The 25552-nt window shown below is 38.3% G+C and overlaps 4 protein-coding genes across 5 annotated transcripts; 1 reads left to right on the top strand and 3 right to left on the bottom strand.

Annotated features, from left to right (window-relative positions):
* Window positions 1-450: 450 nt before the first annotated feature.
* LOC103337893 (S-adenosyl-L-methionine-dependent methyltransferases superfamily protein) lies at window positions 451-4614 on the bottom strand. 2 transcript variants are annotated; one of them, XM_008241063.3, is made up of 6 exons: window positions 4039-4614; window positions 2543-3266; window positions 2213-2423; window positions 1474-1771; window positions 909-1373; window positions 451-826 (listed from the first exon to the last, which is right to left on the bottom strand). In XM_008241063.3, the coding sequence occupies exons 2-6, from the start codon at window positions 3254-3256 to the stop codon at window positions 601-603; spliced, it is 1914 nt and encodes a 637-aa protein (XP_008239285.2). In that variant the 5' UTR covers window positions 3257-3266; window positions 4039-4614; the 3' UTR covers window positions 451-600. The 2 variants fall into 2 exon arrangements, with proteins under 2 accessions (XP_008239285.2, XP_008239284.2); XM_008241062.3 differs by having other exon boundaries at window positions 3734-4472.
* A 2181-nt stretch (window positions 4615-6795) lies between these two features.
* Window positions 6796-15630, bottom strand: LOC103337911 (ARM repeat superfamily protein). Its single transcript, XM_089041329.1, is given in 27 exon segments — window positions 6796-7357; window positions 7475-7552; window positions 7697-7815; window positions 8069-8175; window positions 8312-8385; window positions 8503-8646; window positions 8648-8761; window positions 9015-9088; window positions 9190-9277; window positions 9376-9439; window positions 9577-9671; window positions 9778-9873; window positions 10309-10560; window positions 10744-10926; window positions 11181-11278; window positions 11401-11491; window positions 11604-11706; window positions 12760-12847; window positions 12969-13122; window positions 13351-13402; window positions 13511-13590; window positions 13938-14303; window positions 14400-14469; window positions 14564-14628; window positions 14708-14969; window positions 15060-15202; window positions 15287-15630. Coding segments are annotated over 27 exon segments (3561 nt in total). The 5' UTR covers window positions 15575-15630; the 3' UTR covers window positions 6796-7144.
* A 3491-nt stretch (window positions 15631-19121) lies between these two features.
* LOC103337891 (RING/U-box superfamily protein) lies at window positions 19122-19992 on the top strand. Its single transcript, XM_016795751.2, has one exon. The coding sequence runs from the start codon at window positions 19258-19260 to the stop codon at window positions 19921-19923; it is 666 nt and encodes a 221-aa protein (XP_016651237.2). The 5' UTR covers window positions 19122-19257; the 3' UTR covers window positions 19924-19992.
* Window positions 19993-20636: 644 nt separating this feature from the next.
* Window positions 20637-23724, bottom strand: LOC103337890 (actin-7-like). The gene is made up of 5 exons (XM_089041302.1): window positions 23561-23724; window positions 22596-22669; window positions 22101-22494; window positions 21339-21952; window positions 20637-20944 (listed from the first exon to the last, which is right to left on the bottom strand). Exons 2-5 carry the CDS (start codon window positions 22653-22655, stop codon window positions 20879-20881), a joined length of 1134 nt encoding a protein of 377 aa, XP_088897428.1. The 5' UTR covers window positions 22656-22669; window positions 23561-23724; the 3' UTR covers window positions 20637-20878.
* Between the last annotated feature and the right edge of the window lie 1828 nt (window positions 23725-25552).

Below are 25552 nucleotides of genomic sequence, written 5' to 3'. Positions count from 1 at the left end.
CTCTTTCCCTTTAAGGCTAAACTCATGACAACTTTGCTCCCATACCACAAGCCTTTCATGCCAAGCTAAGATTCTACTTGTAAGCACTAAGAATTCATCTATAAACAGCCATTGTTTTTGTTGGTGAAGGTGACCAGGGTGTTTTCTAAAGCTTCACTATCCTTTTGAAACATTTTTTGGATCTGATCTTTGAACTCATACACAGGAAGTAATTTCATCAATTTTGCTCCTTACGGCAACTCAGCCCATTTGTATCTGCCAGAAGAAAAAAGCCCCTACAAAATTCATCATCACATTTGCATCATGTGCATAACAATGCTTCTTGTAACATATTGCCATCCATCAAACAAAATTAGAGCATCAGCACTCTCCTAACCATTCCTATTATCAGCAAGAAGTCAATCATGAAAGGAGATTTTCCAGTTCACTATCTAAATGAAGCAATATCACTGAGCAAAACTATCCAATTTGCCACTTAGACGCAGATATATTCTTTTACAAAATCCCAGAGCATAACATGACGATGCACCAAGAGAAGAAAGGATAAAAGAAAAATAGAAAAAGAGAATTGCAAGCAAAGAGAAAAAGAATACGCTACTACTAGCTTTCTTTTTTGGCTTCACCAGTCCAGTAAGTTTTGACAGCAACAAGAATTTTCTCTGGATTAAAGGGTCCACTTTCATGGTCCATAATTTGGCTCTTCCACTTCATGCCGTCTGTAATGCCCTTTATTTTCACAAGGAGCTCTACAGTATCCCTAAATACAACTGTTCCTTCTGGTCTCAGAATTCTATCCATCTCCAGCAAAATGTATGTTATGTCACACCTGCAACAATATACAAAGCACATGAGGTCTCCAAATCACAAATTAAAATACCAAAGGAAAATTATCATGGAATGAGATTTACCTGTCCTGATATATACTGAAGACACCGCCAGCATGGATGAGATCATATGTTCTAGGATAAGTTGAGAATGCCTCACACCAATCCTGGTATGTACCGATGAAGCCCCGTTCATAAATCACACCAAGAGTATCCTGGTTTGAATTGGCAGGGATAGTGTTCATAACCCACACAGGATATTTTGATATTGCTGCAGCAAATCCACCAAGGTAAGCATTCATGTCCATTACATTCCGATATCGTCCTTTAGAGATTGGTATAATCCGCTTGTAATGTTCCACCCTTTCCTTCCACAGTTGATCATCCGCCCGGAGTATCTCCGCGGTGACGCCTGGTATTGAACCACTGCTAATTCTAGGTGGGACAGCAAATGCACGGTCAGGCCATTTCTCCAAAGCCCCACCAGCAACATCATCGGGATTGCTTGTCTCTGGTAGAGGAGTAATGCAATTTTCCATGTCTTTCTCCCTTTTAAACACGAAAAATATCACAACAAACAGAGTTAACAGCGGGAGTACTTGTGTTTCAAATCAAATAAATGATATTATGAATGAAGCTCAGGGAGTACCAAGCCATATCTGGATTGTCTGATTTGCATATATGTGGTGTCTTATATACCCTCCTGCTTTTAATGCATTCAACGTGATTGATGGGTTTTTGCCAGATTGCAAGGTCATTCTTCTCAATCACTTTCTTCCAGCACAGACGCTTGGCAACAGCCTCAATAGAATCTTGCTCTTGCTTCAAATCCTCTTGGGTTCTCTCCCATCCCCTCCAGTGTTTTTTCCAGTGAATAGGGGGCCCAGAAAGAATCCAATAACCACCAGGCCTTAGAACTCTGTCCACTTCAATTAGATACAAACCATCTGGCCAAAAGTGCAAAGGAAAATCCACATGTATTCAAAACCAGATCATATGAAATTAATGGTGAATTTTACTTCTCTTTTTTTATTTATTTTTAAAGTATGTTTAAATCCAAATTGAACACACCAAGATTTTTAAAATTTGTTTAAACACTCTAGAATCCTAATTGAATACACCCCCCTAAGAACGCTTCAACTTGTACATTTTGTTGGGCACAGACGCTTGGCAACAGCCTCAATAGTGTCAAACCAAACCCAAAAGTTGGTTCAATAGGTATGTATCTGGGTTAAATTATTAATCACTTAGTAATATCCCAACCAATGTACGACCATTGCTCGCACCTAATACCATAGTGAAGTATTCAACCCAAAAACACTTCAACTCAACTAATGTGAGACACTAACATGTCGAAGCAAACTAACAGAGATACATGGACACATTACCATAATTCTGCCAAGGGATCAAGCAGCGGGAACAGTGAGCCATATCAAAAGCCCTCGCCGGGTAGGGAAGCCTCTTCGAAGCCAAGACACCAATCATAGCCGGAACTCCACGCTCCAATGCAAACTGGACCTGTGCTGCATGTGTATCTCTGGGCGCGAAAGACATCGCCAAGATGTCATTCCTCAACAGGTAAGCACCCCAACTTGCCACCTTCATACCCCAACAGAAAAGTGTATTAGCATTTACTGGCACCATACATAGGTGTGTGGATTCAATTATATGTTCAAATATGGAATTCAAAATAGTGACACATAATCTATAATACTTACACCACAGCCTGTATCAATTGCAGTTCTGATGTTGCCCTTACTAAGAGGAATGAGAGCATCAATGTCATCTATATATGCACCAGCTCCCCGTGGAAACATGGTGCCTCCACCAGGGAATCTAAACCTGTCACCCTCAACTTGAATCCAATTCTGAACAGCTTTCTCAATGCTGAGCTCTCTATGGGGGATGTTGTCATACCAAGCAAAATCTCGGCTCTGAGGCCACTTGAAAGGGGTCTTATACTTTGGTGGAGCAGGTATAAGGCAAAGCAATTGTTCTTCCTTGGTGGGGCAATGCCGCTCTCTGTATTTCAACATTTTTCTGTCAAATTTCCTCCCCCTTTGCGGATCTTGGCAGGGAGTGTATTCACTGTAGGCCATGTCGCATGCTGGGAACTTTTGGACTGCGTCGGATTTGTTGATATCCACTTGATGATGACTTTCAAAGTCCAAGTGAAGTGATGATGATGATGCTGATGCTGCTGAGGGAGAGGAGGAGGAAGCGTTGTTCCCTCCTTGATTTTGAGACGTTTCATCACAACCCACCCTTTGGTAGAGCTCAGATCGATTGACAGGAGAAGAAGTGGTTTGCCAAGCTCCTAACATGTAGCATACTACGCAGAGTGCGCTAACCCCGAAAATCCAAGTAAGCCTCTTCTTCTTGGATTCTAGGTGGTGGTGCTTTGGTGATCCACCAGTATAGTCCCTGGCCATTTTATTCTTTCTGCAAAAGTTTCAATTCAAAGAAAGCATTCAGATCACACTCTATCATCAATTAAAATGCCAAGAATTCAGGTCTTGTTCACAAATCACAGGTCCCACTCATAACTATCTAAAAATAAAAAGAAAAAGTTCCCAACCCACATAAATTAAAACTTCATAATTTATTCGAAACATCAAAGATCACACTCTATCAGTCAAATATGTAAAGATTCAATCTTTATTCATAAATCATAAACCCCACGTATAATCATTACCCCACCTCAACCCCCCTCAATAAAACTTAAATATATTATGTGAAAACAGAAAGAAATAAGTAAAAGGCAAATTTCACAGAGCAAAAGTCCAAGATCCAAACACTGGAAAGGCAAAGCTACAAGATCAGAGCATAATGGTGTACATAACGAAAACAAAAACAACAAAATCAAAGAAATGAAAGGAAGAAAGAAGAATATGCAATCAGAAATGTACCTATTTCCAGCAACAGAAGTTGAAGCTAGAAACAAAATAAGGTACTCAGCACCCTACTTAAAGAGAACTCCACTGAAGTCTGAATCTTTCTTTTTCCTTTTTTTATTCTTTGCTTGTTTTTGGCCCCCCAAAGTTTATTGGCAAAAAAACACAGAAAGAAACAGCCTAAAACCCAATAAATCCGCAGAGAAATCCACTGGAAACATGTAGATTATTGTACTCAGCAGCAGCAGCAGCTGCAGATGGGTAACTTGTATTTCTCTACGGAAAGAAAAGGCTTCTAAAAGGACAGAGCTTTTTATTACCAGAAAAGAAAATCTCAACCAAGGCTCTCTCTCTATCTCTACCTCTATCTTTCTGACTCCCCCAGTGCAGTATTACCTCAAATACAACCTCAGAACAGTAAAAACTAAAAAGGGTGTTTTCAAGTCGTATTTGTTTTCATATTTCTTTAATTCACGATTGAGGAAATATTAAAAATTGAAAAGAAGAAGCAGAGGGAAGAGCCAAAAAGGTTATATAATAAGAATAGGATACATGAGGAAAGAAAGGTTTAAAAGTCTCCGCGATTACAGGAAATGGGCAAGTGGGGATTGGTGAGTATTTTTGTTCAAGCAATTATCTCTCTTTCGTTTGTTTATTTTCAAATGGAGGAAAAGTGAAAGAAGAAGCAGAGAGAGAGAGAGAGAGAGAGAGATGGGAGTAGTTGTGATTGGGTGTTTGTTTGTTTGTTTGATTCAGGTCTTTGAGTAATTTGTTTTATCTAAAAATAGACAGAGAAGGAGCTAAGAGACTCATCGGAGGCTATTGAGAGTGAGCAGAAGGAGGAGCGTGGATATTGTCCACTATACGACATTTGCGGCTCCTCAAAACAGAGGGAGAGAGAGACTTTGACCAAGTGACCACCCTCAAAATGCTCCTCACCAATTTTTCTTTTCAAAAGCAAAAACACAAATTAATTTTAGTTTTCTTTTTATTTAATTTAATGTATAAACTGTTACCATATTTTTAGGTTACAATTAATAATTGATAATCCAAAAATAATGCTAAAAGCCACTGACAGACTGATAGTTATAGTTAATTAAGCTTCACTGCAAAAGTAGCAACACTGTTTGATATTTATTTATTTTATGGTTTCTGTTCACCTCCCCCCTCCGCAATACGCACCCACAGCTGTCTTCTGCATCCAATCTGGGCTGCATTAAATTGCTAAACAATCCAAACCTGTTCATCTCACATAATAAAATGGACATCCCAAGAACCACAATCTTTTTTTTTTCTTTTTCTTTTTGGTTCCACTCCCTGAGCATCTGTTTTATCACGAGTCATACGTTGAAGGGCATCTTCTTCTACCCAATGCTGGAGACTTGCATTATTAACTCTCACATCAATACTTGTTGAGAACAGATGATTAAGAATAGTTATTTCTACATATGATGTCCTGTGATTAAATCTCTCTCGTCGATATCGCTTACAAAAAATAAAAAAGGAACTTAATCAGAAAATAAATAAATAAGCTGTCACATAATACAAGATGTACGTGCAAAACACATAACCCCCAAAATATATTTACGTACGTGCAAATTGATAAGGATGGACCAACGTAATAGGGGTTGAGAGGGACAAAGGGAGGAGCTAAATTGCAAAGGAAGATCACGTGATGGCAAATATTTATGTTTGTCAATTGTGTCCCATAATGTTGGCTGCATTATTATCAGTACGGCCTTTTGACCCCACACGTAGATGCTGACGTGGGATTCAAATATTAATGCGCTTGTATGATAGGAAAAACCTAATTCAATCATGCAATTATGCAATTGTGCCATGCAACAGTCTTGTTTTAGAGGAGAGCAAGCATGCATACATTTGGAATTGAGAAGAGAGTGATGTGATGATGATCTTAAAGTTGAGATAAAAGGGGGCCTTTGAGGAGTACTGGACTTTTCTTCCCATTTTTAAAAGTCATGACATGATCATAATTTTGTTTCCTACCTTCTCTTCGTCCTTGGCATTAATTAGGACACTTGTTTATTCTCAAATGGAGGTGGAAGAACACTTACATGTTGGTCGTCTAATAAGAAACTGAAAATACAAAGAATTATCACTTCGTCACATGACGTTATTAATCCACGTATTATAACACAGGTGAAAGATGATTTGTATTTTAGAGTACTGTATTAGATAACCACGCCGACGTACATCCATCAAAACGAGAAGAATCAAGATGAGGCATAAAAGTGACTGAAAGTTTTGGCTACGTGACGCCTTTTTCATTTCGTGGGTCAAAAAGCAAACGGGACTTTTGGGTACTTCTTTTTCCCTCAATAATTATCACCTGGTAGTTTTATTATAATTTATCTATGAAGTAATTATCTTCATTCTAAAATTTATCCGCCGACCTTCCTCCACTACTTCTCCAGTCCAAACACGCAGCATATTTATCCTCACTTTTCACACACACCAAGTTTAACTGGTAAAATGCTTGTTCTCGATCAAAACCTTTCTCTGGATCAATAAATAATTAGTTATAAATTAGTAGCTTCTACCGTTGACAGATACATTTGGATGGGGAAATTTGATCGGGATTTTGATTTGAGCTTTCATTTTCTGCAGCGTTGCTTCTGTAATCGTGGAAGGATTTCAATCACTCCTACATTTGATCCATGGGATGGAGAAGGAAAGAGAGGGACAGTCCGTTCTTCATTATCATTTATGTGACTTTCAAAAATTTCCGAACAATTTCTATTTTACGTTTAAGTTTATTGAATGGGACCCAGTTAGGTAAGTTTATTAAATGGGACCCAGTTAGGTAAGTTTATTGAATGGGACCCAAGTAGGTAAAAATATGGGAGGAATTCGGAATTCCGACCAAGTGGATGCGAAACCACTCTCACAAAAGCTGGACCACCCTTGTGATTTTGTTGTCGTATATAAGAATCCGCAGGGAAAGGGGTCCATAGGGTTGAATGAGTACTCATTAAATCACCATCCGAAGGTCACCCAAACACTACACATTTGTTGACACTGAAACACTGAAATGGCTGGCTTCTAAACTTCGAGAATTTATAGCCGAAAGGAACTTCTATATTTTAGTCCACAGAAACCATACAATAAGGTCATAAATTAAATAAAGGACAACCATAATATTATATATGCACAACAATACAACAAATTTCACCTATTTAGGATCTTAACCAACCCCATCCATACCCTACCCATACCCAAGAAAAAGGCACCAAATAAGGAAAAAAAGAAAAGAAAAGAAAAGGATAGAGCTACAACCTAATTAGCATATGATCCTGAAGAGCCCCCTCGTATGTCTAACAGCCACCCGACGGTGCTTCCCTACAATCTCATATCACAATTAAATATTTGTCTTCAAAGAGCAGCATTTCCCGTAACTGAGAGAACTCACTGGATGCTGTTCACTAACTTGTCAAATTTCTGCGCAATTGCATGATGCTTCCTCCAATTGTACAATTGAATTAGCGACCCAATTGCGTTACGTATCATCTCTTTCTTCGGATTCTCAATGAACTTATCGTTTTCAACTTCCGCTTGACAACTTGTCTCTCCTAGTGACGAGCACAGTGCCTTGAACCAATCTTCAAGGAATGAGGCTTTCTATATGCAGCAGAAAGAAAAATGAGTGAGAAACAGACAAAAGAAAAACTCATACCTAAGTTTCCACACACACTATATGGATCAGGTTAATTTAATGTACTCATAAGAAACACTTACTTTCACAAGAAAATCTTTGACGGGTTCATGATCAGAGCTTGAAGCGAGGATAAGAACATGCAGCATGGTTGAGGTCAACTGAACCAGGCACAAGAAAAAACTATTAAAACACATCATATACCTCAGGCTCACACACACACGCGCACATGTAACCAAAATGAATGGTTTTGACCAACATTAACCCATATATCTGCTCAGGTGCAAATGATTCAGATTACTGACCTGCTTTTCAAGTGCAACTCTATATTTGAAATTTGATGGTGATGCAATATGGTCTGAACCTTGATTCTCTAATATATGCACCAGACCCTGGATGACATCGGAGAAGGATTCCCCATAATCTGCAACACAAACCAATAGCCTTCTATTTCAATTTCCATAATTATTTATTTTTGGAAATGATCAATTTCTAGATTTTATGAAGGAATGATTAAAAAACCCCTCACACAAAACAAAACAAAACAAGCAAGATATCTTGATCAAGAATGTATCAATGAGATGGCAGTCAACCAATGCAACCGATAATAGTCAAAAATTGAACTTTGGTTGAGACTGATAACTGATGTAGAATAATAAAGTTACCCTATTACTTACCAAGTACTGATGCTGGCACCGCCAGAGCAGCAGCAGCTTGGATCCTGATCTTAAAGTTCGAAGAATCACGTAATAGTAGTAGTAGAATACTAAATACAGATGAAGCCCTGTCAGAAAACTATGCATACTTAGTTTTTTTCATTTTAAATTAAGAGCTCACTTTCATACTTTAGGATGTAAATTGATCTCACACAGAACTATATTAGCAAACAAATGGCATTGTAACTGGTTGTCTCACTGTACCAATCCGTGTCTTGCAGTCTTAATGTCTCATTCAGAAACAGGTTGCTCAAAGCGTGACAAACATTCCATTGGACCTGTTAAATGCACAGTAAAAAAAAGTAGAGAACAAAATATAATAACGAGGATGCAGTCTCAACCATTCCATTCAAATTAGAAAAGAATTTCGGAATAGTTAGGACTGAATATGATACCTTAACATTACCAGTCGTAACACAAGAAATAAATGCCTGAACGACCTTTTCAAGCCAACGTGAATCTCCCAAAGAAGCTGGATGGTGTGATATTGATACATCTTGTTGGCTTCCTGCCCTGTAATTGCTTGACGGTAATTCCTCCAGGTTTAGTGCTCTTTAGAGATGAGCCCTTATTGTCCACTGTCCTGTCACTATCACTCATATATTTGATAGATCTTGAAAGATTCCCTAGAGCCCTTACAGCATTTGATTTAATCTGACATTAGGGAAAAGAAAAGACTCAGAGCTGTGAGAGATGTACATACAACTGACTACAAATACTGGAATAAAGCAAAAAATAGTTGTGCATAAATCCTTAATAACCATAATCATCTACCATCTATTAACTTTTTACATGCAACCATGACCTTATTAAATGTTGATAAAAGATTTCACTTGGCTTATTAACATCTTGTTTAACTATTACAGAGTAAAAGATTTCAAATGACTTGGCTTATTAAAATATTTACCTTGTCTCCATCCTTAGTCAGACGCAAAGCACACTCAGTTAATAATGTGAATAATTTAGAGATTTCAGGAGAGCCTATACAAAAAGGGAAAAAAGAGAGAGAAGATTATAGTTTGAAAAGACAATGATACAGTGCAAATGCATTTGATATATCACTCTTCTAAATATAAGCTGACCTCCAGACTGTTTCAAGGCAAAATCATCAATACAATGACGAATAGAATCACATATGTTTGCCACAGCCCAAGAAGCAGTTATTCGCACCTGAAATAAGAATTAAAGGAAAGGTTTGACTGCTTAAGAAACGAAATGAAACGCCCACTTCATTAAATAGAAAATAAAATTAGGGAATAAGAAAATACCGAGACCAAGGGATCGCGAGTGTTAATCTCCACAGCATGAATAAACTTATCAAGGATCTCTGCACTGTATAATTAAGTTCTTAGTGAATTTCTGTCCAAGGAACAAAACAAAGCACAAAATTGATAAAGGATCAAATCAATAACAGATAAAACGAATTCTGAGAAATCAATCAATGTCATTAAAAAACATTCCAAAATCACCTTTGAGAAACTTGAGGAAAGCATGAAATGACGCCAATGGCTCGACAAGCAGCTGACCTAACTGAAGGCACATCATCATTTACAGCAGAACGAACCTAAAAAGATTTTGTAGGTATAGCTAATAAGAAAAAGCTTTCTGTTCCATTTACCGAGAAGAGCAGTTAAAGTAAAGCACCAACAATTAGTAACAAGAAAACTTACTAAATTAGAATGAATGAAGTCTTGCTTTTCCTTAGAGAATGAGAAAAAGACAGAAGAAGTTATACCAGCAAAACAAGTAACCGAGGCAGCTCTCACCTTCAAGAAAAAGGAAACAGTTCAGAGAGATAAAAACACAGAAAGATATCTCCTCTGCATTAGGTAGATTTACCCAACTTGGGCAGGATTTGGATGCTCTCCATCCTGCTCTCAAATAGGGAGTTATATTTGGAGGTTTCAGCGGTTCAATCATATGATCAAATGACCATATTCTCCCGTGGGCCAAATGGTGATAGTCGCCAAATGAAAAGAACATGTTCTTTTCTACCATTTTAGCAATAGATACATCTCTTTTTACTATTTTACAGTGCTTCATATAAAGTTATTTTTCCCTCAAATTCCTTGACAACTATTTGTATGCTTTGACAAGGTTTTGTAATCTGCCAGAACTCTGGCTTTGACAACATTTACAAGGTTTTCTTATTTATTCAAACAAGTTATGTGATCAAAGGTCAATAGTTTATATCAACTAACCATTGCAGAAGTGTGGTGTAGAACCAAAGGCATATGCTTCTCAATTGCCTCACACCACTGTTCATTTCCGGATTGACTTGATGTGGGTTCATCTCTAGTATTTTCTGAGCTCTCTGGTTCATACAAAGGAGCCGATGAAACTTTCTTCATCCTTACACAGTCAGAAATAAATGGGGCATCAAGTAATTTATCATCTAAAGGATCTTCAGTTCCTTTAAATCCAGATATTGCACGTAGACATTCGTCCAAAACCTGATACAATTGACATTAAAGGATCATCGCATATGTCCACAGAGGGGAAAAATCATTACACTGGCCTAAAATACTTCCAAGATTTTGTCTTATTTTCTAGTGTAAAACAAAGAGATTCACCCAAGGAAAACTACGTTTTTTTTTTTTGAGGAGGAAAACCAAAAGATATTAAAAGACACTTACTTTAATAGCAGCTGTAATGACTTTTTCCCCAAGAAATCCAACAAAATTTCCGGTATGCCCCTTCCAAGACCCTGCAGGAACTTCAGGAGTAGCTGCCCTCAAAAGACCATAAACCATGGCGGAAATTTGTTTCCAACAGGAACACATAATACTTGGGTAATTGTGTGAAACAGCCCTAAGAGCCTGTAAGAAACAAAGCAAGCAATGTAATGCAACATCTTCCTTAGATATAATAATCCCATTTATCGACATTGCCACATGCCTTTATCCACCATAATACTTCGGAAGGAAAAAAAAAAGAAATTAAACATGTGCACAGAAGAAAAGACACTATCAGGAAAACCACACACATTTCATGTCAGCAGATGGCATGCTCATGGTTGGCCAGAAAAAAAATCAGAACTGCTATTAAAACCTGATTATCAGATGTCAATTACCTGAAGAGCCTCAAAGCATATCGTTGGGTTGGTCACTTGTTCTGAAAATTGAAATAATGTACAAAGAACACCAGCCTTCTTTTTAGCCTCATCAAAACCTGGCAGAAGGCACAGAAAAATGAGAAAAAGTTTGAAATTCAATAGGACAGTGTAGCTTAGGAATTAGCAAACATGAGCACCAGTAAATTTAATCTTATTAGGCCACCAAAATTAAGCTCACCATTAGATATCTCAATCAGAAGCATTTCTTTAACTTGCAGTGAAGATGGTGAGATATTCAGAGCTGTTGTCAAGCAACTAATACAAGAAGCCTGTCAAATGATATAAAAAATTGTATAAGATATCACATTGAGGAAAGGCAGGCATCACAGATATCATTTGCGTACTGTATCAGCAAAATAAAAAGAGAAAGGGATGACTAACCAGCAGACCAGTCTGATCACTTTTGAATGAAAACCCATTTTTTATCCTTTCTTGTAGAGATGTAAAAACTGTTGGCAACAATTCTCCAGGCATTCTTGAATATCTGTAGAATGATCATCGATAGAAACAATAAGTACACAAGGTTTTCCTCAAAAAAGTCAGCAGTAAAATCATGCATCGGATCTGTTGTGTCCACAAGTATCTAATAAAATAAATAAAATGCTATTATAAAGAATCAGCAGTCAAAGCAGGCCGGGCCATTTTTCAAATCCTCTCCACAATACATTTTTATTTTTATTTCTCTTTTTTAATAATATATGTTCTGTGGCATTGTATATTATAAACGCCCATGATTACAGAGCTCAACTTAAATACACAGGATTGCCATAAATCAAAAATATAAAAAATACCACTGGTTGTCAAGATTATAACCGGCAAATATCTTAAACACATGAATATCAATAGAAAGCTAATGATGGTGTACCAATTAATTTGGTTGGAAAAGAATCCTGATGGAAGGCTATGGCTAAGTTAATGGGGTGTCCAGATAAAAGTCAGTTCCCAAATTACAGGTCTTATCAAAATAAGAATTCAATGTACTTCTATATGCATAAGTTAAGTTTACTATCCAAAAGCCTCTCTCAAGATTCTTCAGTCTGTTCAGAGCCTAATCATTTCATTTATTTCCATGACTACGGACTAAGCATCCAACTTGTCCTAGAAGACGTGTGCCGAGGCCTGCTACACAGAGGCTAACAGGGAACTAAGATGGGCAAGTGCACCTTGATAGTTGTAGTGGACACTGGGAAAACTTTTGCAAATGCTGCTAGGGTTTCCAAATCAGATCCTAATGTGAAGGAGATGACTTTCTCACCCAAAAGTAAGAAAAGTGGGTAAGGAAAATATTCAAGCCCAAACAGGTAATATCAATGCATTTAAAGCTGTAAGCCATATCACTTGTGCCCAATTTCGGAATTGAATTATGAAAAGTATACACTAAAGTTTGTTCTAACACGAGGTTTTGGAATCTGAATACAGCTTTAAAAAAACAACATAAGAAGATACAATGGAGTAAATACTAAATCACGTTAAAACAAAACCAAGAATGAAAAAAAAATCCTCAACAATAAGATATTTTGGGGAGGAGAATTCATACGGTGTAGATGATATCAAAAGCATGAGAATCTTGAACAAGGATGCCATCAATCTACTATGACTTTCACGTTGAATTAAGTATAAAATACCTACACCAGATACATCATAAAATTATTGCAACATCAAGATAACCAAAAAATACTTGAACGAGTAAAAAGTAATATTATTGCACCAAAAATAAATTTGTGCAGCATTACTGCTTTCACAAACCTGTATGAAGCTGCATGAGTATATGTCCAAGGGAACTTGAAAGAGCGGTGAAGGATCCACGTTTAGAAGATTCCTTGAATTCTGCTACCTGCAGAAAAACTGAAGATGGACCATCCAACATTGCTTCCAGGGTTGAGGCAGATGAAATCCGTGCCTGGGAACCACAAAGAAGCACATGTCAGCTAGAAGCACCACTAGAGAAAAATTACTACATGACCATGAGAATATGTTTGAAAGTTATGAAAATGAGAAAAAGAATTGTCATGCCACATGGCATAAATACAAAGTTATCTCTACATAAACCGCAGGGCATAGGTGTCAAATAATTCACGAAAAGGAAGTGTGGTGACTAAATATAATAAGAAAGAACAGTGAACAACACCTTTAGATAAGGATCAAATAGCAAGCATGTCATTAGTGTTGCTTCATACTTCCTGTAAATCAGAAGGTAACATGAAATAAGTGAGAATGAAAATTTGGTGATAGATAGTTAAGTTTATGAAATGAACCATTCATGAAGAGGAGGAATTAGGATGCTTTACCTAGGTTGTAGAACATCACTTGTTGGCAAAAGCAGCGTCCATTGGCTAGTAAATGATTTGGAATCGGCTTGACAAAGATCCTTTGCCAAATTAACAAAGGAAATAATGTAAATGTGCAGACATTAAAGATTTCATGCTCAAAAGGCACCATACCAATTTCTCCACATATAATGGATAATGAAACCACGTCATTTTGTTAAAATCTTGTTAAATTCATAAAATTAACTAGTATTCCAGCTCACAAAATCAACTTCAAAGAGTAAGGTATTCAAAATATATTAACTTCTCCAGCAAGATCACAAAAACATTTGCATACTTTAACATTTTCCTTCCTTAAACTTTTAACACATAAAGAAATGCTAGATTGCTTTGCAAAATAACCTTTCTGAGATAATGTTAAGAACCAAAAAGAAATTGCAAAAATTACCTGTATACAAACTATTGCAGCAACTCTGACTTTTGATTTCTGAATGTTTTCAGTCTCTTTAATTGATCCATCACTGTCACTATAATCTGAATCTGATGATGCAAAATCAAGTACGGAAGATTCATGATCTGATAAACTTTGAGAACCCCGAGCTCCAGTCTGCTTCGTATTTGAACTGTCCCTTTGGCGTAGGTGTGGAGGCCTATATGGGGTATGATCAGTTTTTTTAGGATCTTCCAAACACGTCTTAAGGCTCGCTAAATTAAGTTCCCTCTCCTTTTGACCAACTACTGGACACGTAAGTTGAGTTCTACTACTAATGCCATAGGAAAAGAACATTCTCAAAGCAGCCACAAAACCTGACACCTGAAAGGATAATCAAATCCAGGAGGTGTGAAACATAATGGTAGTGGATACAACTCTGTTAGTTGATTTTAATCTCGGTACACAAAAGCAACTTACGTGGTCAGAAAGGGAACACTTACGATCTGCGAGAGTCAAATGCAGACAATGCAGAAGAGATAAATAAAACCTGCAAAAGCACAAGTGCCATGCCATATATATAAAGGATGACGAATCCATGTATTACATGTTGAAACAAGCAAAACTAGAGACTCTCGGGATACCTGGACATAGCAGTGTCTTCCACAAGGCTTTTAGCTGCCAAGCCATCCATCACTTTCCTAAAAACCTAGTCCACAGCAAAACAGCATCAGCATCATATATACAGAAACATTCGCACAAATACAAGTGTAAAAGAGAATCGCGACCTCAATCGTTGATCTCCAGATGTCCACAGGCAAGGATGAGCCAACTCTAGATATTGTCTCTCCAAGCATAGTAAATGCAAGGGTCTGATTTTCCCACAGTGGCATTCTCTTTCCAGCTTCAAGAACAGAGCTTTGGCTGCGGATTGAGTGTGATGAGCTACTCAGCTCTGCATGAGAGCTCTCAATGATGCGCAGAAGGAACTTAACCAGCTGAATCTCATCCGCCGTCGAACACTTCCTCTGATACGTGCTCATAACACGTCTAAAGATAACGAATTTTACAAATTACAATCGAATTCGCAAATAGGATGAACATTTGCTCAGAATCGATATTAAAACCATAGAAGCTTACCTTAGGGTCTGTAGAGCTTCCATAACGGGGGTGAATGTCGAAGAGCTGACGAAAACTCGAAGCATTTTGTTAAAAGCGTCGAGGATGAGAGTCCACGAAGCTGAATTGATCTCAAGAGGAAGACGATGGGAGATGTCATGGATCTGAATCAAACGACAATAATTCTCAATATACAACGAAAACGAATAAGCAAAGAAGCAAAAAGCCAAACTCTCTGCTGTTCATACCAAGTGAGTTGTGTGAGTGAAGGTAGCGGTCATGTCTTCAATGCCGTGAGGCCTTGTGGTGATGAGTTCCATGACGAACAGCAAATCGGAGGTAACTTCCTGGGGAGGGAGGGAGGGAGCGGCGGAGAGGAGAGCGTGAGAATGGGAGAAGATGAAATGGTGGAGGAGTTCGGGGATTGGGGTGCGCAGAGGAGTTGTTAGGGTTTCGTCTCTCACGGTCAGAAACGCCGTCCTCCACCACCGTACCGGCGATGACAATGACGACAAGGAGGAAGATGCTACCGCCATTTCACAGCTCGGCTTCTCAGTCCCTCCAACTCCTACCAATTTTACTTGTTGCAGCATACGCTGTCCAAACTGCTTCGGATTTGCTTGAACCAGTGAAACACGGCCTATTGGGCCTAACTATTGAATCATAGGTCCATTTCCATTTGGGACATTTTCATTGTGGGCTGAAATATATTGGCCGAAACCTATGAAGAAACTGTCTCAATTTACAAGAGAGGGCCGGGGTAGGGCTTAGATGTCCATATTGCACTTGAAAAACAAACTTGTCATTTGCCCGGATCACTGCTTGGCCTTTTTGTTTTTTGTTTTTTGTTTTTTTGTCAATCGTTAGAAAAGGGAGTATTATATTGAGTTGCTTTAATATTGTCTTTTATATGAATCGAATTTGATGCACTTTGGAGATAAGAGGAGAGTTCGGCCACTTTTCCACTGTGGTGTCACCGCATGTGCGAACACATCGTGTCTTCTTACAAACACGAACAAAACTAATTGTCTAACTTTCATTTCAACTCAAGCGGGTGGTATGAGGCTTAGATGTCCACAATATACTCGCAAAACTAACACAAGTCGTTGAACTAAAACACTATTTGGCTCCTTATAAGTACGGACAAAACTAACCATCTCACTTTCATTGCAACCCAATGAGCCCGGTTCATGCACGGATGTTTACACTGCACTCATCAAACTAGCATGGTGGAATCACACGTCACAATATAAGAAGGAAAGTGTTTTTCATTCGACCCACCATACATTGTTGATGTTAGCAGTTTGGTGCCTCTCATCTCAAGGCCCATAAATTTAACGTCTTTTAACCTTCTCCGAGCGATTGCAACATATTTACTTAACCCATCACTTTCCTCAATCGTTACCACCTGAATATCTTGGTCGCCACGGCACTGTTACTGTATACATCCGCCATTTGCATAGTCCAAACGCCAATTTCCACCAAGCAGAAGTGGGGACACACAAAACACGTTTTAAAAAAAAAAAATAAAAAAAAAAGCAAAATGAACGATACGGCAGGCAGAGGTTGGTAGGTCTGCACAGAAAGTGGGCTGAGCTGAAGCTGAAAGCGGCCTCAACCAAACGCATTGATTTTAGGGGGCCATGGACATGTGTCCCAAATCCCTACTATTAATTGCTGTTTTTGAGTTGCCCTGCGATGCTGGCAACCTCAGTTTTGACTCATTTCCAAAATGGCTAAGCTTGGCTTAACTGGTGGTGTGATTTCTTGTTTTATTAATTTTTTTTTTTTCCACTTGTATAAACCGACTTTGTGGGTCCAAACTATGCAACCGTCCTTCTAAACCCCATACCATACCCATTTTCATTGACTATTGTGGCCCTATCTTCAATTTATGAGATTTAAAAAATCAAATTTTCCATAATTTTAAAAGTAATCTTGAATTTTCTACGCTGACGGATATTAGTCATCTAGGCTTTGTTTGGTGGCTTGATCAGAACATGATTAGAATTGAGTTTAAGCCAGCTCTTATAAGTTGTAATTCTATAGATGAGGCTTGTATGTATAAATCACAACCCTCTAGACGATACTTGTATTGTAAGGCGTAATATGTTGGATTATTGTTCAATTTAGTAAGTTTATCAAACAAAGATCAAGACATTAGTCAAATTTAATCGAAATAGTCCATCCATCCATGCCAAACCACCAAACGATGTTATAATGTCTAAGTATGAAACTAAGAGTATATTTGGTGATACTTCCCAATGTTTGGTTAAATAGTCAGTTTTCTTTATAAAGCGTAAGATAAATTTGAAAGGAATATAGTAAGTAGTTTTCTTCATTAGGCGTGTAATCTTTTTGATTTGTTCTAAATATCTGGCAATCAATCAAGGAAACAAGGATGGGATGGGGTTTTAGAAGTGTCAAACTCTCTCTCTCTCTCTCTCTCTCTCAATTATATAAAATAGAATAGAGCCAACCTCTGTTTTCTATCCCCAAATAATACCAAAAGCAAACAATCTTTGTTTCAGTTGTAGACAAAGCTTCCCTGCCCTTATCAGCTTATCCACATAATTCAATGCTTTTTAACTTTTCATGTTTTTTACCTTGAAAAAAAAGCCATATGGGGTCGGGGGTCGACTGCACATTGCAGCAGAAGCAGAAGCTCACAGATTTTTGTTAACTTGGGCTACAGAAAAGCCAATTACAGATCTTTCTGCAGATAATTATATATATATATCCGCTAAACCCAGCGGCTCCACTTGACCATATAAATATAATCATTGTTATTCCTCTCTTTTCCTTTGTTGTTTCCAGTGGATCAAGGCCGGCTAGTTCCATTGAGAGAACCTTGTCGACTTAGATCAAATCATCATTTTAGACAAAAACTAACCAAAATTAATGTGTTAAATAAGAAGGAAAAAGGAGTTCAGCAGATATACATGAAGCTGCTTGATGGTGGAAATCGATGTAAATATTCATTCATGTGTTGATAACTCCCATCCCATCTACTTTGAAAAAGAAGAGATCTGAAATTAGAACTCTTTTTTATATTAAACCCAAAATAAAATAAAAAGTATCGATAAATTAAGAGTCCATAAATTAAAACTTTATGCATTGATTGAAGTAGAAGTTTCAAATACGTGTCAAAATTGGATTTTCATTTGGCATCTTGATATGTCATAATTTCTTTGCAATCATGAGAAAGAATGCAATGTCTCCTATAACCCTGTACATTTGGATAGATATGAATCTTCCTGCCTCTATGAGACTGCATGTTCATGACTTTTTTAATTTTTTTTTATAAATTGTTTACTTCACTGTGACAAAGCAGATCCTAAACCAAATTAAGTGTAGGAATTAAGGAGACCTAATTCTTTGTGTTTGGAAAAAGAATCATTCCTTTCCCTCTAACCTAGTCGCAGATTGTAATTAAATCAAAGACTTGTGTTACATAACACGAGTATATTGTTAGCTCAAGTTGTGTTATATTCTTCTTGCAACAAGATATCATATGCCATGTCAAACAACCAAAGTAGAGATAAAACTATCAAGTACTAGATGCTAGACCCACACTCATAGTCAACCTAATAATGGTTGGGAATTTTACTTTTTCCACCTTTTTTTTTTTAAACGAGTAAAATTCTTATAATTCTTGTTGGGTTTCAAAAAGAAATCCGAATTCTCGCAATCACATATATCAATCATATGTATTAAGCGAGATTAAGTACCTTTTAATACAAAAGATATTGAAAGAGACGAGACTCCAACACATAACTTCAAGTGCTAAGTACGTTCAAATTTGCGATTTTTATTATTACTTAACCATTTGTGAGGTATAAATATAATAGTTTGGAGTGGACGAAGCTCCCAGAAGAAGGTAGACAGTGAGAATCGTATGCCCCACACATGTGAATGACAAATTTGTTTCAAAAGCCACCAGGCAAAATAATGTAAAACCTCAACTACACGTATGCATTTCTTCCTGCCTTAAGACCTATAAATCATCCTAATCTCAACACTCACGCAATCACTCTCTCTCTCTCTCTCTCTGTCTCTCTCTCTTCATCATCATCCAACAACCTCATATCAGAAGCCAAAGAACCCAAAAAAAGAAAAGAGAAAAAAAAATACCCCAGAATTAATATAAAACATTCCCCTTTCTGCAAAAAGAGAGCTGGATCATCAGAAAAACAGACCAATTTAAAACAAAACATAAATGAGACCGCCACCACCGCCAAGAAGATCACTGGAGCTATCAGCAGCATCCCAAGTAGCTGAATTTGGCTTCGTCCACCTCTCTCCGTCGCTATCCTCCCCTCCCCCCACCAGACAAACGACATGCGTTTCGCACACCTGCCGCTGGTGGCCCTACTCTGGCTCCAAAGAGTTCGAGGCCAACGCGGCCATGGTCATCATCATCCTCCTCTCCGCCCTCATTTGTGCTTTGGGCCTCAACGCCGCCATCCGCTGCTTCCTCCGCGGCGGCGGGAGCGACGACAACAACAGCCCACGAGACAACGACGATAACAGTCATCTTCCGCAGACCCAGCAAGAATTGGTTCAAGCTCAGCAGAAGAGCAATGTGGCGGGAGTTTCGTGCCTGGAGGGGGCGCCGGAGCTGTTCTATTCGGCGGAGATGAAGGCGAGGCTGGCTGGGGAGGAGGCGGAGTGCGCCATTTGCTTGTCGGAGTTTGTGGAGGGGGAAGGGATCAGAGTGCTGGGGAGGTGCAAACATGGATTCCATACTCACTGCATACAGGTGTGGCTGTCTTCTCACTCCTCTTGTCCCACGTGCCGCCGCACGTGCCTTCCTCCATCGCCACCACAACCCACCACGGACAATAGTTCCCAGCAAATTCCCGCGCCGGAAAGGGATCCATAGAGCTAGCCACTGCACACAACATGTATGCAACTAGTAATTTCGAATTCGAGTTGGAAGTTTTTTCAGTTATTTAATTGGTGCCATAATAGCTTAATTTAATTAATTTGGTACTAATTAATCACTAAGCAAAAATTATCAAAACCCTTTTAGCTAATAGACAAACCAGCATAGTAAGTAGATCATTTTACTTATCTGCAGCTGTAAAAATAACCGTCCAGGTTTATTCGACTTTTACTGAACATGCATTTGGCCTCTTGTCTTACTGGCCAACTGCTGAATGCTGATCCATGCAAACAGATAGGAAGTTCAGTGTGTGCCTGTATAACTTATGGGGTTGGATTGATAACGTTTCTCTTTCCAGCCGTTTCGAACTGCCAGCCAGAACTTGCAACGTAGTTTCATAACCGAAGCGTAATGCTAGAATCAATCGTGCACGCTGCTTGGGTCGGTCAGTCATGAAGCACGTCAAGCATGTCAAGCACTTCGCTTTGCGCAACTGACCGTAACATCCCACAGTGCTTATGTCGTAATACTTTTTTTTGGTTGGTTGAAGATAAGACTCGATACATAGGTAAGATATGGAAGAATAACATTCAGCTGACGAAACTATGCAGACATTAGGGGAGGGCAAAATGCAGTTTATGCAGCCAATTTCACTCATTTCCCAACCAAAAATACGATATTGATAAATTACAGCAGCCAAAACAACAACATTACTCGCTATTATATTCTATTTATTTCAACCACCGAGAAAACCACATAAACAATGTGTACAGAACAACTACAATACTGATTTGATTCAAGAACTAGTGTTGCTACTATCAAGTACACATATGACACGGCAAACAGAGAACTGAAGCAAGATGACAAACAGACCAAGCTCACACCACTAAAATATCTGACAAACAATCCAAAACCACAGAGTCCAAGGGGAAGAGACAATACAATCACATGTCTAGAAGCACTTTCTGTGAACAATGGATGGCCCTGATTCATCGTACTCTGACTTAGATATCCACATCTGCATTCAAGCAAAACAATAACCAGACATTATAATCATAGAATCATATTGCCGTAGTAGAAATACTACAAGAATTGATAATAAAAAAAATGAAGAGTTGCCCATCATGATAATCATTTCAACGCATCAAAATCCAAAAACAAAATAACAAGAAAAGAGGAAAAGTTTCGCAACAATCCGAAAGTACTAAACTTTTAGAAGTTTATTTGGGAGAAAAAGAAGAAGAAAGATTTCACATATTTTTCTAGCTTTCTAAGCATAAATTCATAAGCTTTTTCATAGTAAATTAAGAATTCACTATCACCATTTTTTTTTTCTTTCTTCTATGATCAATAGAAATGAAGGGAAAATCAAGTATAAATTACTGTCATAGGAGAAGCAGTGTAACCGATACCTGCTGGAATGTGCTCAGTGAAGCTAATATAGACCCTCCAATCCAGACACTGTATTTTCTCTCTGGAGGTGCTACCACCTTAATCTTCACGCTGCTTGGTGCAAGGGCTGTGATCTCCTTGCTCATTCGATCAGCAATTCCTGGGAACATGGTGGACCCTCCACTCAGCACTATGTTACCATACAAGTCCTTTCTGATGTCAACATCACACTTCATAATTGAGTTGTAAGTGGTCTCATGAATTCCAGGAGACTCCATTCCAATAAATGATGGTTGAAATAGGACCTCGGGGCAACGGAATCGCTCTGCTCCAATCGTAATTACCTGACCATCAGGTAGCTCATAGCTCTTCTCAATTGATGAGCTGGTTTTAGCAGTTTCAAGTTCCTGTTCATAATCAAGTGCCACATAGGCAAGTTTCTCCTTAATATCACGTACAATTTCCCGTTCAGCAGTTGTAGTAAAAGTGTACCCTCTCTCAGTCAGGATCTTCATTAAGGCATCTGTTAAATCTCTTCCAGCGAGGTCAAGCCGGAGGATGGCATGCGGAAGCGCATAACCTTCGTAGATGGGAACTGTGTGACTGACTCCATCACCAGAGTCCAGCACAATACCTGGGAAATGTTTCGTTGATTAAAAGGTAATGAACTTTCAAAATATTAAAACTTTCCTTCGAAATTTATTACTTTGTATGCACTTGGTGGCAGAATTATAACAATTTAAATAGATAGATCACTCCCAGTTTTTTGAATTGGTACGAACCTGTAGTACGCCCACTAGCATAGAGGGAGAGAACTGCTTGAATGGCAACATACATAGCAGGGACATTGAAGGTCTCAAACATGATCTGAGTCATCTTTTCCCTGTTTGCCTTAGGATTCAGGGGTGCCTCAGTAAGAAGCACAGGATGTTCTTCAGGAGCCACACGAAGCTCATTGTAGAAAGTATGATGCCAGATCTTTTCCATGTCATCCCAGTTGCTAACAATCCCATGTTCAATAGGGTATTTTAGTGTGAGAATACCTCTTTTGGACTGGGCCTCATCTCCAACATAGGCATCTTTCTGTCCCATCCCCACCATAACACCTGTGTGTCTAGGTCGACCAACAATACTGGGGAAGACAGCCCTTGGAGCATCATCTCCGGCAAATCCAGCCTGTTCAAGGAGGTCATAAGGAATGGTAAATACCAAGGGAGTTTTTGTATGCTAAGATGGATTTTCCTACATTGCTAGACCAAATGAAGCTATGGCCTTACTTTAACCATTCCAGTTCCATTATCACAGACAAGAGGCTGAATGTCATCGGTCTCTGCCATTCTTTATGGTAACACTGCAAAAAAATCTGTTAGAAACCTAAGAAGCATACTTCAATTCAACAACCACGAATCGCCTCTATCCTCATAATGCATATAGTTAGATCATAATAACTCTGTTTTGGTCTAGGATGTTGGAGTGTCTACATTAATATAATAAACAAGCATATTATAATACTTGAAACAGGAATTCATTTGGAGATAGCAATATTTCACAACTTGAAGAAATCTGCAAGACTTAGACAGCAACAAAAACAGGCCAAGAAAATACACATAATTTCAAAGATTGCATCCAGCACACATGCCAACTTTTGTTCAGAAACAGCATGGCTAATCTTTGTTCATGAAGAGAGGTATAATTTATAGGCACGCACTTAATCCAACCATGAGGATCGCATAAATAAAAGATCCCGCTTTTAACTGATATACATGCAGCCAACAATAAAAAACTTGATAAGAAGAGAAATGGGATTTTGAATTTCCTATTGTCCTAAAACGTTGCTAACTATACAAAATCAAAACTTGATCAATGATCATGCTTGGAGGTTGTGATATGATACCCTGATGGGCTGATGCCATCGAAATTTAGAACCCATCTGATCAAATCAATCAAACCACTCAGACAAAAATCAGAAATTACATCAAAGTTGGTCACTCCCAACCAGTGACTGAGTGATCAAAATCAACAGCCAAAAACAATCACTCAACCAATTTATCAAACACCAGAAATTCAAATTGAGCTCGGATAGATTAATTAACACAAGACTAAAAATATTAAAACACAGCAGGAAATCGGATGCAGAGCACACAGAAATGATCACTTGAACTTACACAGGGGAAAAAAAGTGAGCAAATAAATTGAAGAGAATTAAAATAAAAAAATGGTTTCTTGGTAAGAAGCATATCACCTTGGGAGTTTTGCTCGATGAGGATGGAGAAGTCACAGCAGAACAGAGAAGGCGTGCAGATGAAAACAAGGAGGCAGAGAGTGAAGAGACAGACGACTAATAATGGAAGAAAGAAAGAAGGTCGGTGTAGATTCTGCTTTACGATTAGACAAACAAACAAAGATGATAATAAATAAAAAGGAAGGAAATTTTTACCAAACTGCACTGCAAAGTGTTGGACGGTGGAGCCGCCAATGAACTTTCCAGAATGTAATTTTCAGAAAATACGATAAAAATATGAATAAAGGGTTAAAAAAAAGATAAAAAAGGACGGGGACAGCTGGAAATTTGACTCGTTTCTCTGCTGCTTATGGTGAAGGGCGGGCTGACACCAATGCAAAGCTGAAAGCGCCACGCGGTGATGCTATGAGAGGAAAAAAGGTTCATTTCCGAAGTTTGCGGTGTTGTGTCCAAAATCTCCTTCAGACAATTAAATAGAATCTGAAAGCGATTATTTTCACGGTGTAACAATATTAAACTGGTTTTTATTTTTCTTTTAAATTTGATTATTATTATTATTATTCACACCAACAATCCACCACCGGAATTCATGCCAATCTCCTATGAATTGGAGGAAAAAAATGTACTTACGTAAAAATAATTCCACACTTGCAGCAACAATTGCATTTACAATAGTTTTTTTTTGTTTGTTTGGAGAGGTAATGAAACTCAAAGAAATACAAAGATAAAATATAAAAATTGATCAGATAAAAACTAATTGATAATCAAAACGACGACACAGCGGGAAACGGCACAAGGGGCACGAGCGATGACTAGGACAGGTTTCGAGCCACTTCTCAATGCAGTTGACATGAAAAATATGAGAGCAGGGCAAGTGAAGAAGCCGATTCCCATTCGTACAACTCTCAAATTCCTCCCTACAAATCGCACACATCGTCTCTCCCCTAATCTGCGGTCGTTCCATTCTCTGCTTCCTATTCTTCGTCATTACTAGGCTCACCACATGGGGCAAACATTCTGACTTCTTCGCCTTAAAACAAGCCAAAAACGACCCAATGATGTGCTCGTGTTTGAACTCCGGGATTTCCATGGCGGCCAGGGCATCGGTCATCAGGCTAATTGAATCGGAAGCGGAATTTGTGCCGTGACTTTCTTCAAATACTAATAATAAATCGGCGCGAGAGAGCGTAATGTCGATTTCGGAGTCAAAGCGCGGCGGCTCACGACTGATGTTGACTGGAACGTCGTCTTCGTCTGTCCAAACCGTTTCGGTTTCCTTGAAGAGCTTGAATTTGAGATGATACTGATCTTCGACGGGAATTGGATGATTTGTTTGCATTGTGAATGATTGAAACCGTGGGAAATTAAGAAGCTGAAACTCTGAAATTGATCGGGACAGTGGAAAAAGTTGGGCTGATTGAGAGTTCCCTTATGATATTTATACTAATTTTTCAGTTCTCCTAATCGATTTAGGATTAGCTAGGTCGGTGGGATGCTAATTCAAAATTTGGCTGGTGGTGGTACAACGGTCTCCTAGTTAGAGTCGGAAAGTTGTTTTTTGGGCTTTTATTTGTGGGCTTTGGCCTGTTCTTAAATTTGGGCTTTCTTTTTGTACCCTCTGCTCTTGCCGTAAGTCTACTTTTTTTTTTTTTTTTATTTTTTTAAATACAAGTATTTTTTGTAAAACAAAGTTGTTATTAATTATTATTATTATTATTATTTAAAATTCATAATCTAATCTACGATGTCTCTAAAAAAAAAAAACTAATTTACGAGGATAATATTCAAACTTGAGTGCAATGATAGACATTTCTGTAAGTAGCCTAAATCTCTACTAAAAACATAAATGATAGAATACCTCAATTGGATGTTTAGATTAGAGGTGCGCTGATTCGAATCGGGGACCAATTGGATTGTGAATTTGTGATTGTATCATAAATTCCAAGAGGGCAACGAAGACTGTAATTTTTTTATTAATTACTTTTGTGCTTA

Source organism: Prunus mume, linkage group LG7 (genome assembly GCF_029339155.1).
Source record: "Prunus mume cultivar Tortuosa linkage group LG7, ASM2933915v1, whole genome shotgun sequence".
NCBI lineage: Eukaryota > Viridiplantae > Streptophyta > Magnoliopsida > Rosales > Rosaceae > Prunus > Prunus mume.
The sequence above is the reverse complement of the archived record's forward strand: the minus strand, read 5'-3'. Positions and strand labels throughout refer to the sequence as shown.

Excerpts from the sequence above, each read along its gene's own strand:
- LOC103337891 (XM_016795751.2), top strand. The coding sequence starts at position 19,258 with ATGAGACCGCCACCACCGCCAAGAAGATCACTGGAGCTATCAGCAGCA.
- LOC103337893 (XM_008241063.3), bottom strand. The coding sequence starts at position 3,256 with ATGGCCAGGGACTATACTGGTGGATCACCAAAGCACCACCACCTAGAA. Across the intron at positions 1,374-1,473 it reads GACAATCCAGATATGGCTTG|GGAGAAAGACATGGAAAATT; the intron begins GTACTCCCTGAG and ends CGTGTTTAAAAG. Across the intron at positions 827-908 it reads TTCAGTATATATCAGGACAG|GTGTGACATAACATACATTT; the intron begins GTAAATCTCATT and ends ATATTGTTGCAG.
- LOC103337890 (XM_089041302.1), bottom strand. The coding sequence starts at position 22,655 with ATGGCAGAGACCGATGACATTCAGCCTCTTGTCTGTGATAATGGAACT. Across the intron at positions 22,495-22,595 it reads ATGGAACTGGAATGGTTAAA|GCTGGATTTGCCGGAGATGA; the intron begins GTAAGGCCATAG and ends CTCCTTGAACAG. Across the intron at positions 20,945-21,338 it reads CACTGAGCACATTCCAGCAG|ATGTGGATATCTAAGTCAGA; the intron begins GTATCGGTTACA and ends GCTTGAATGCAG.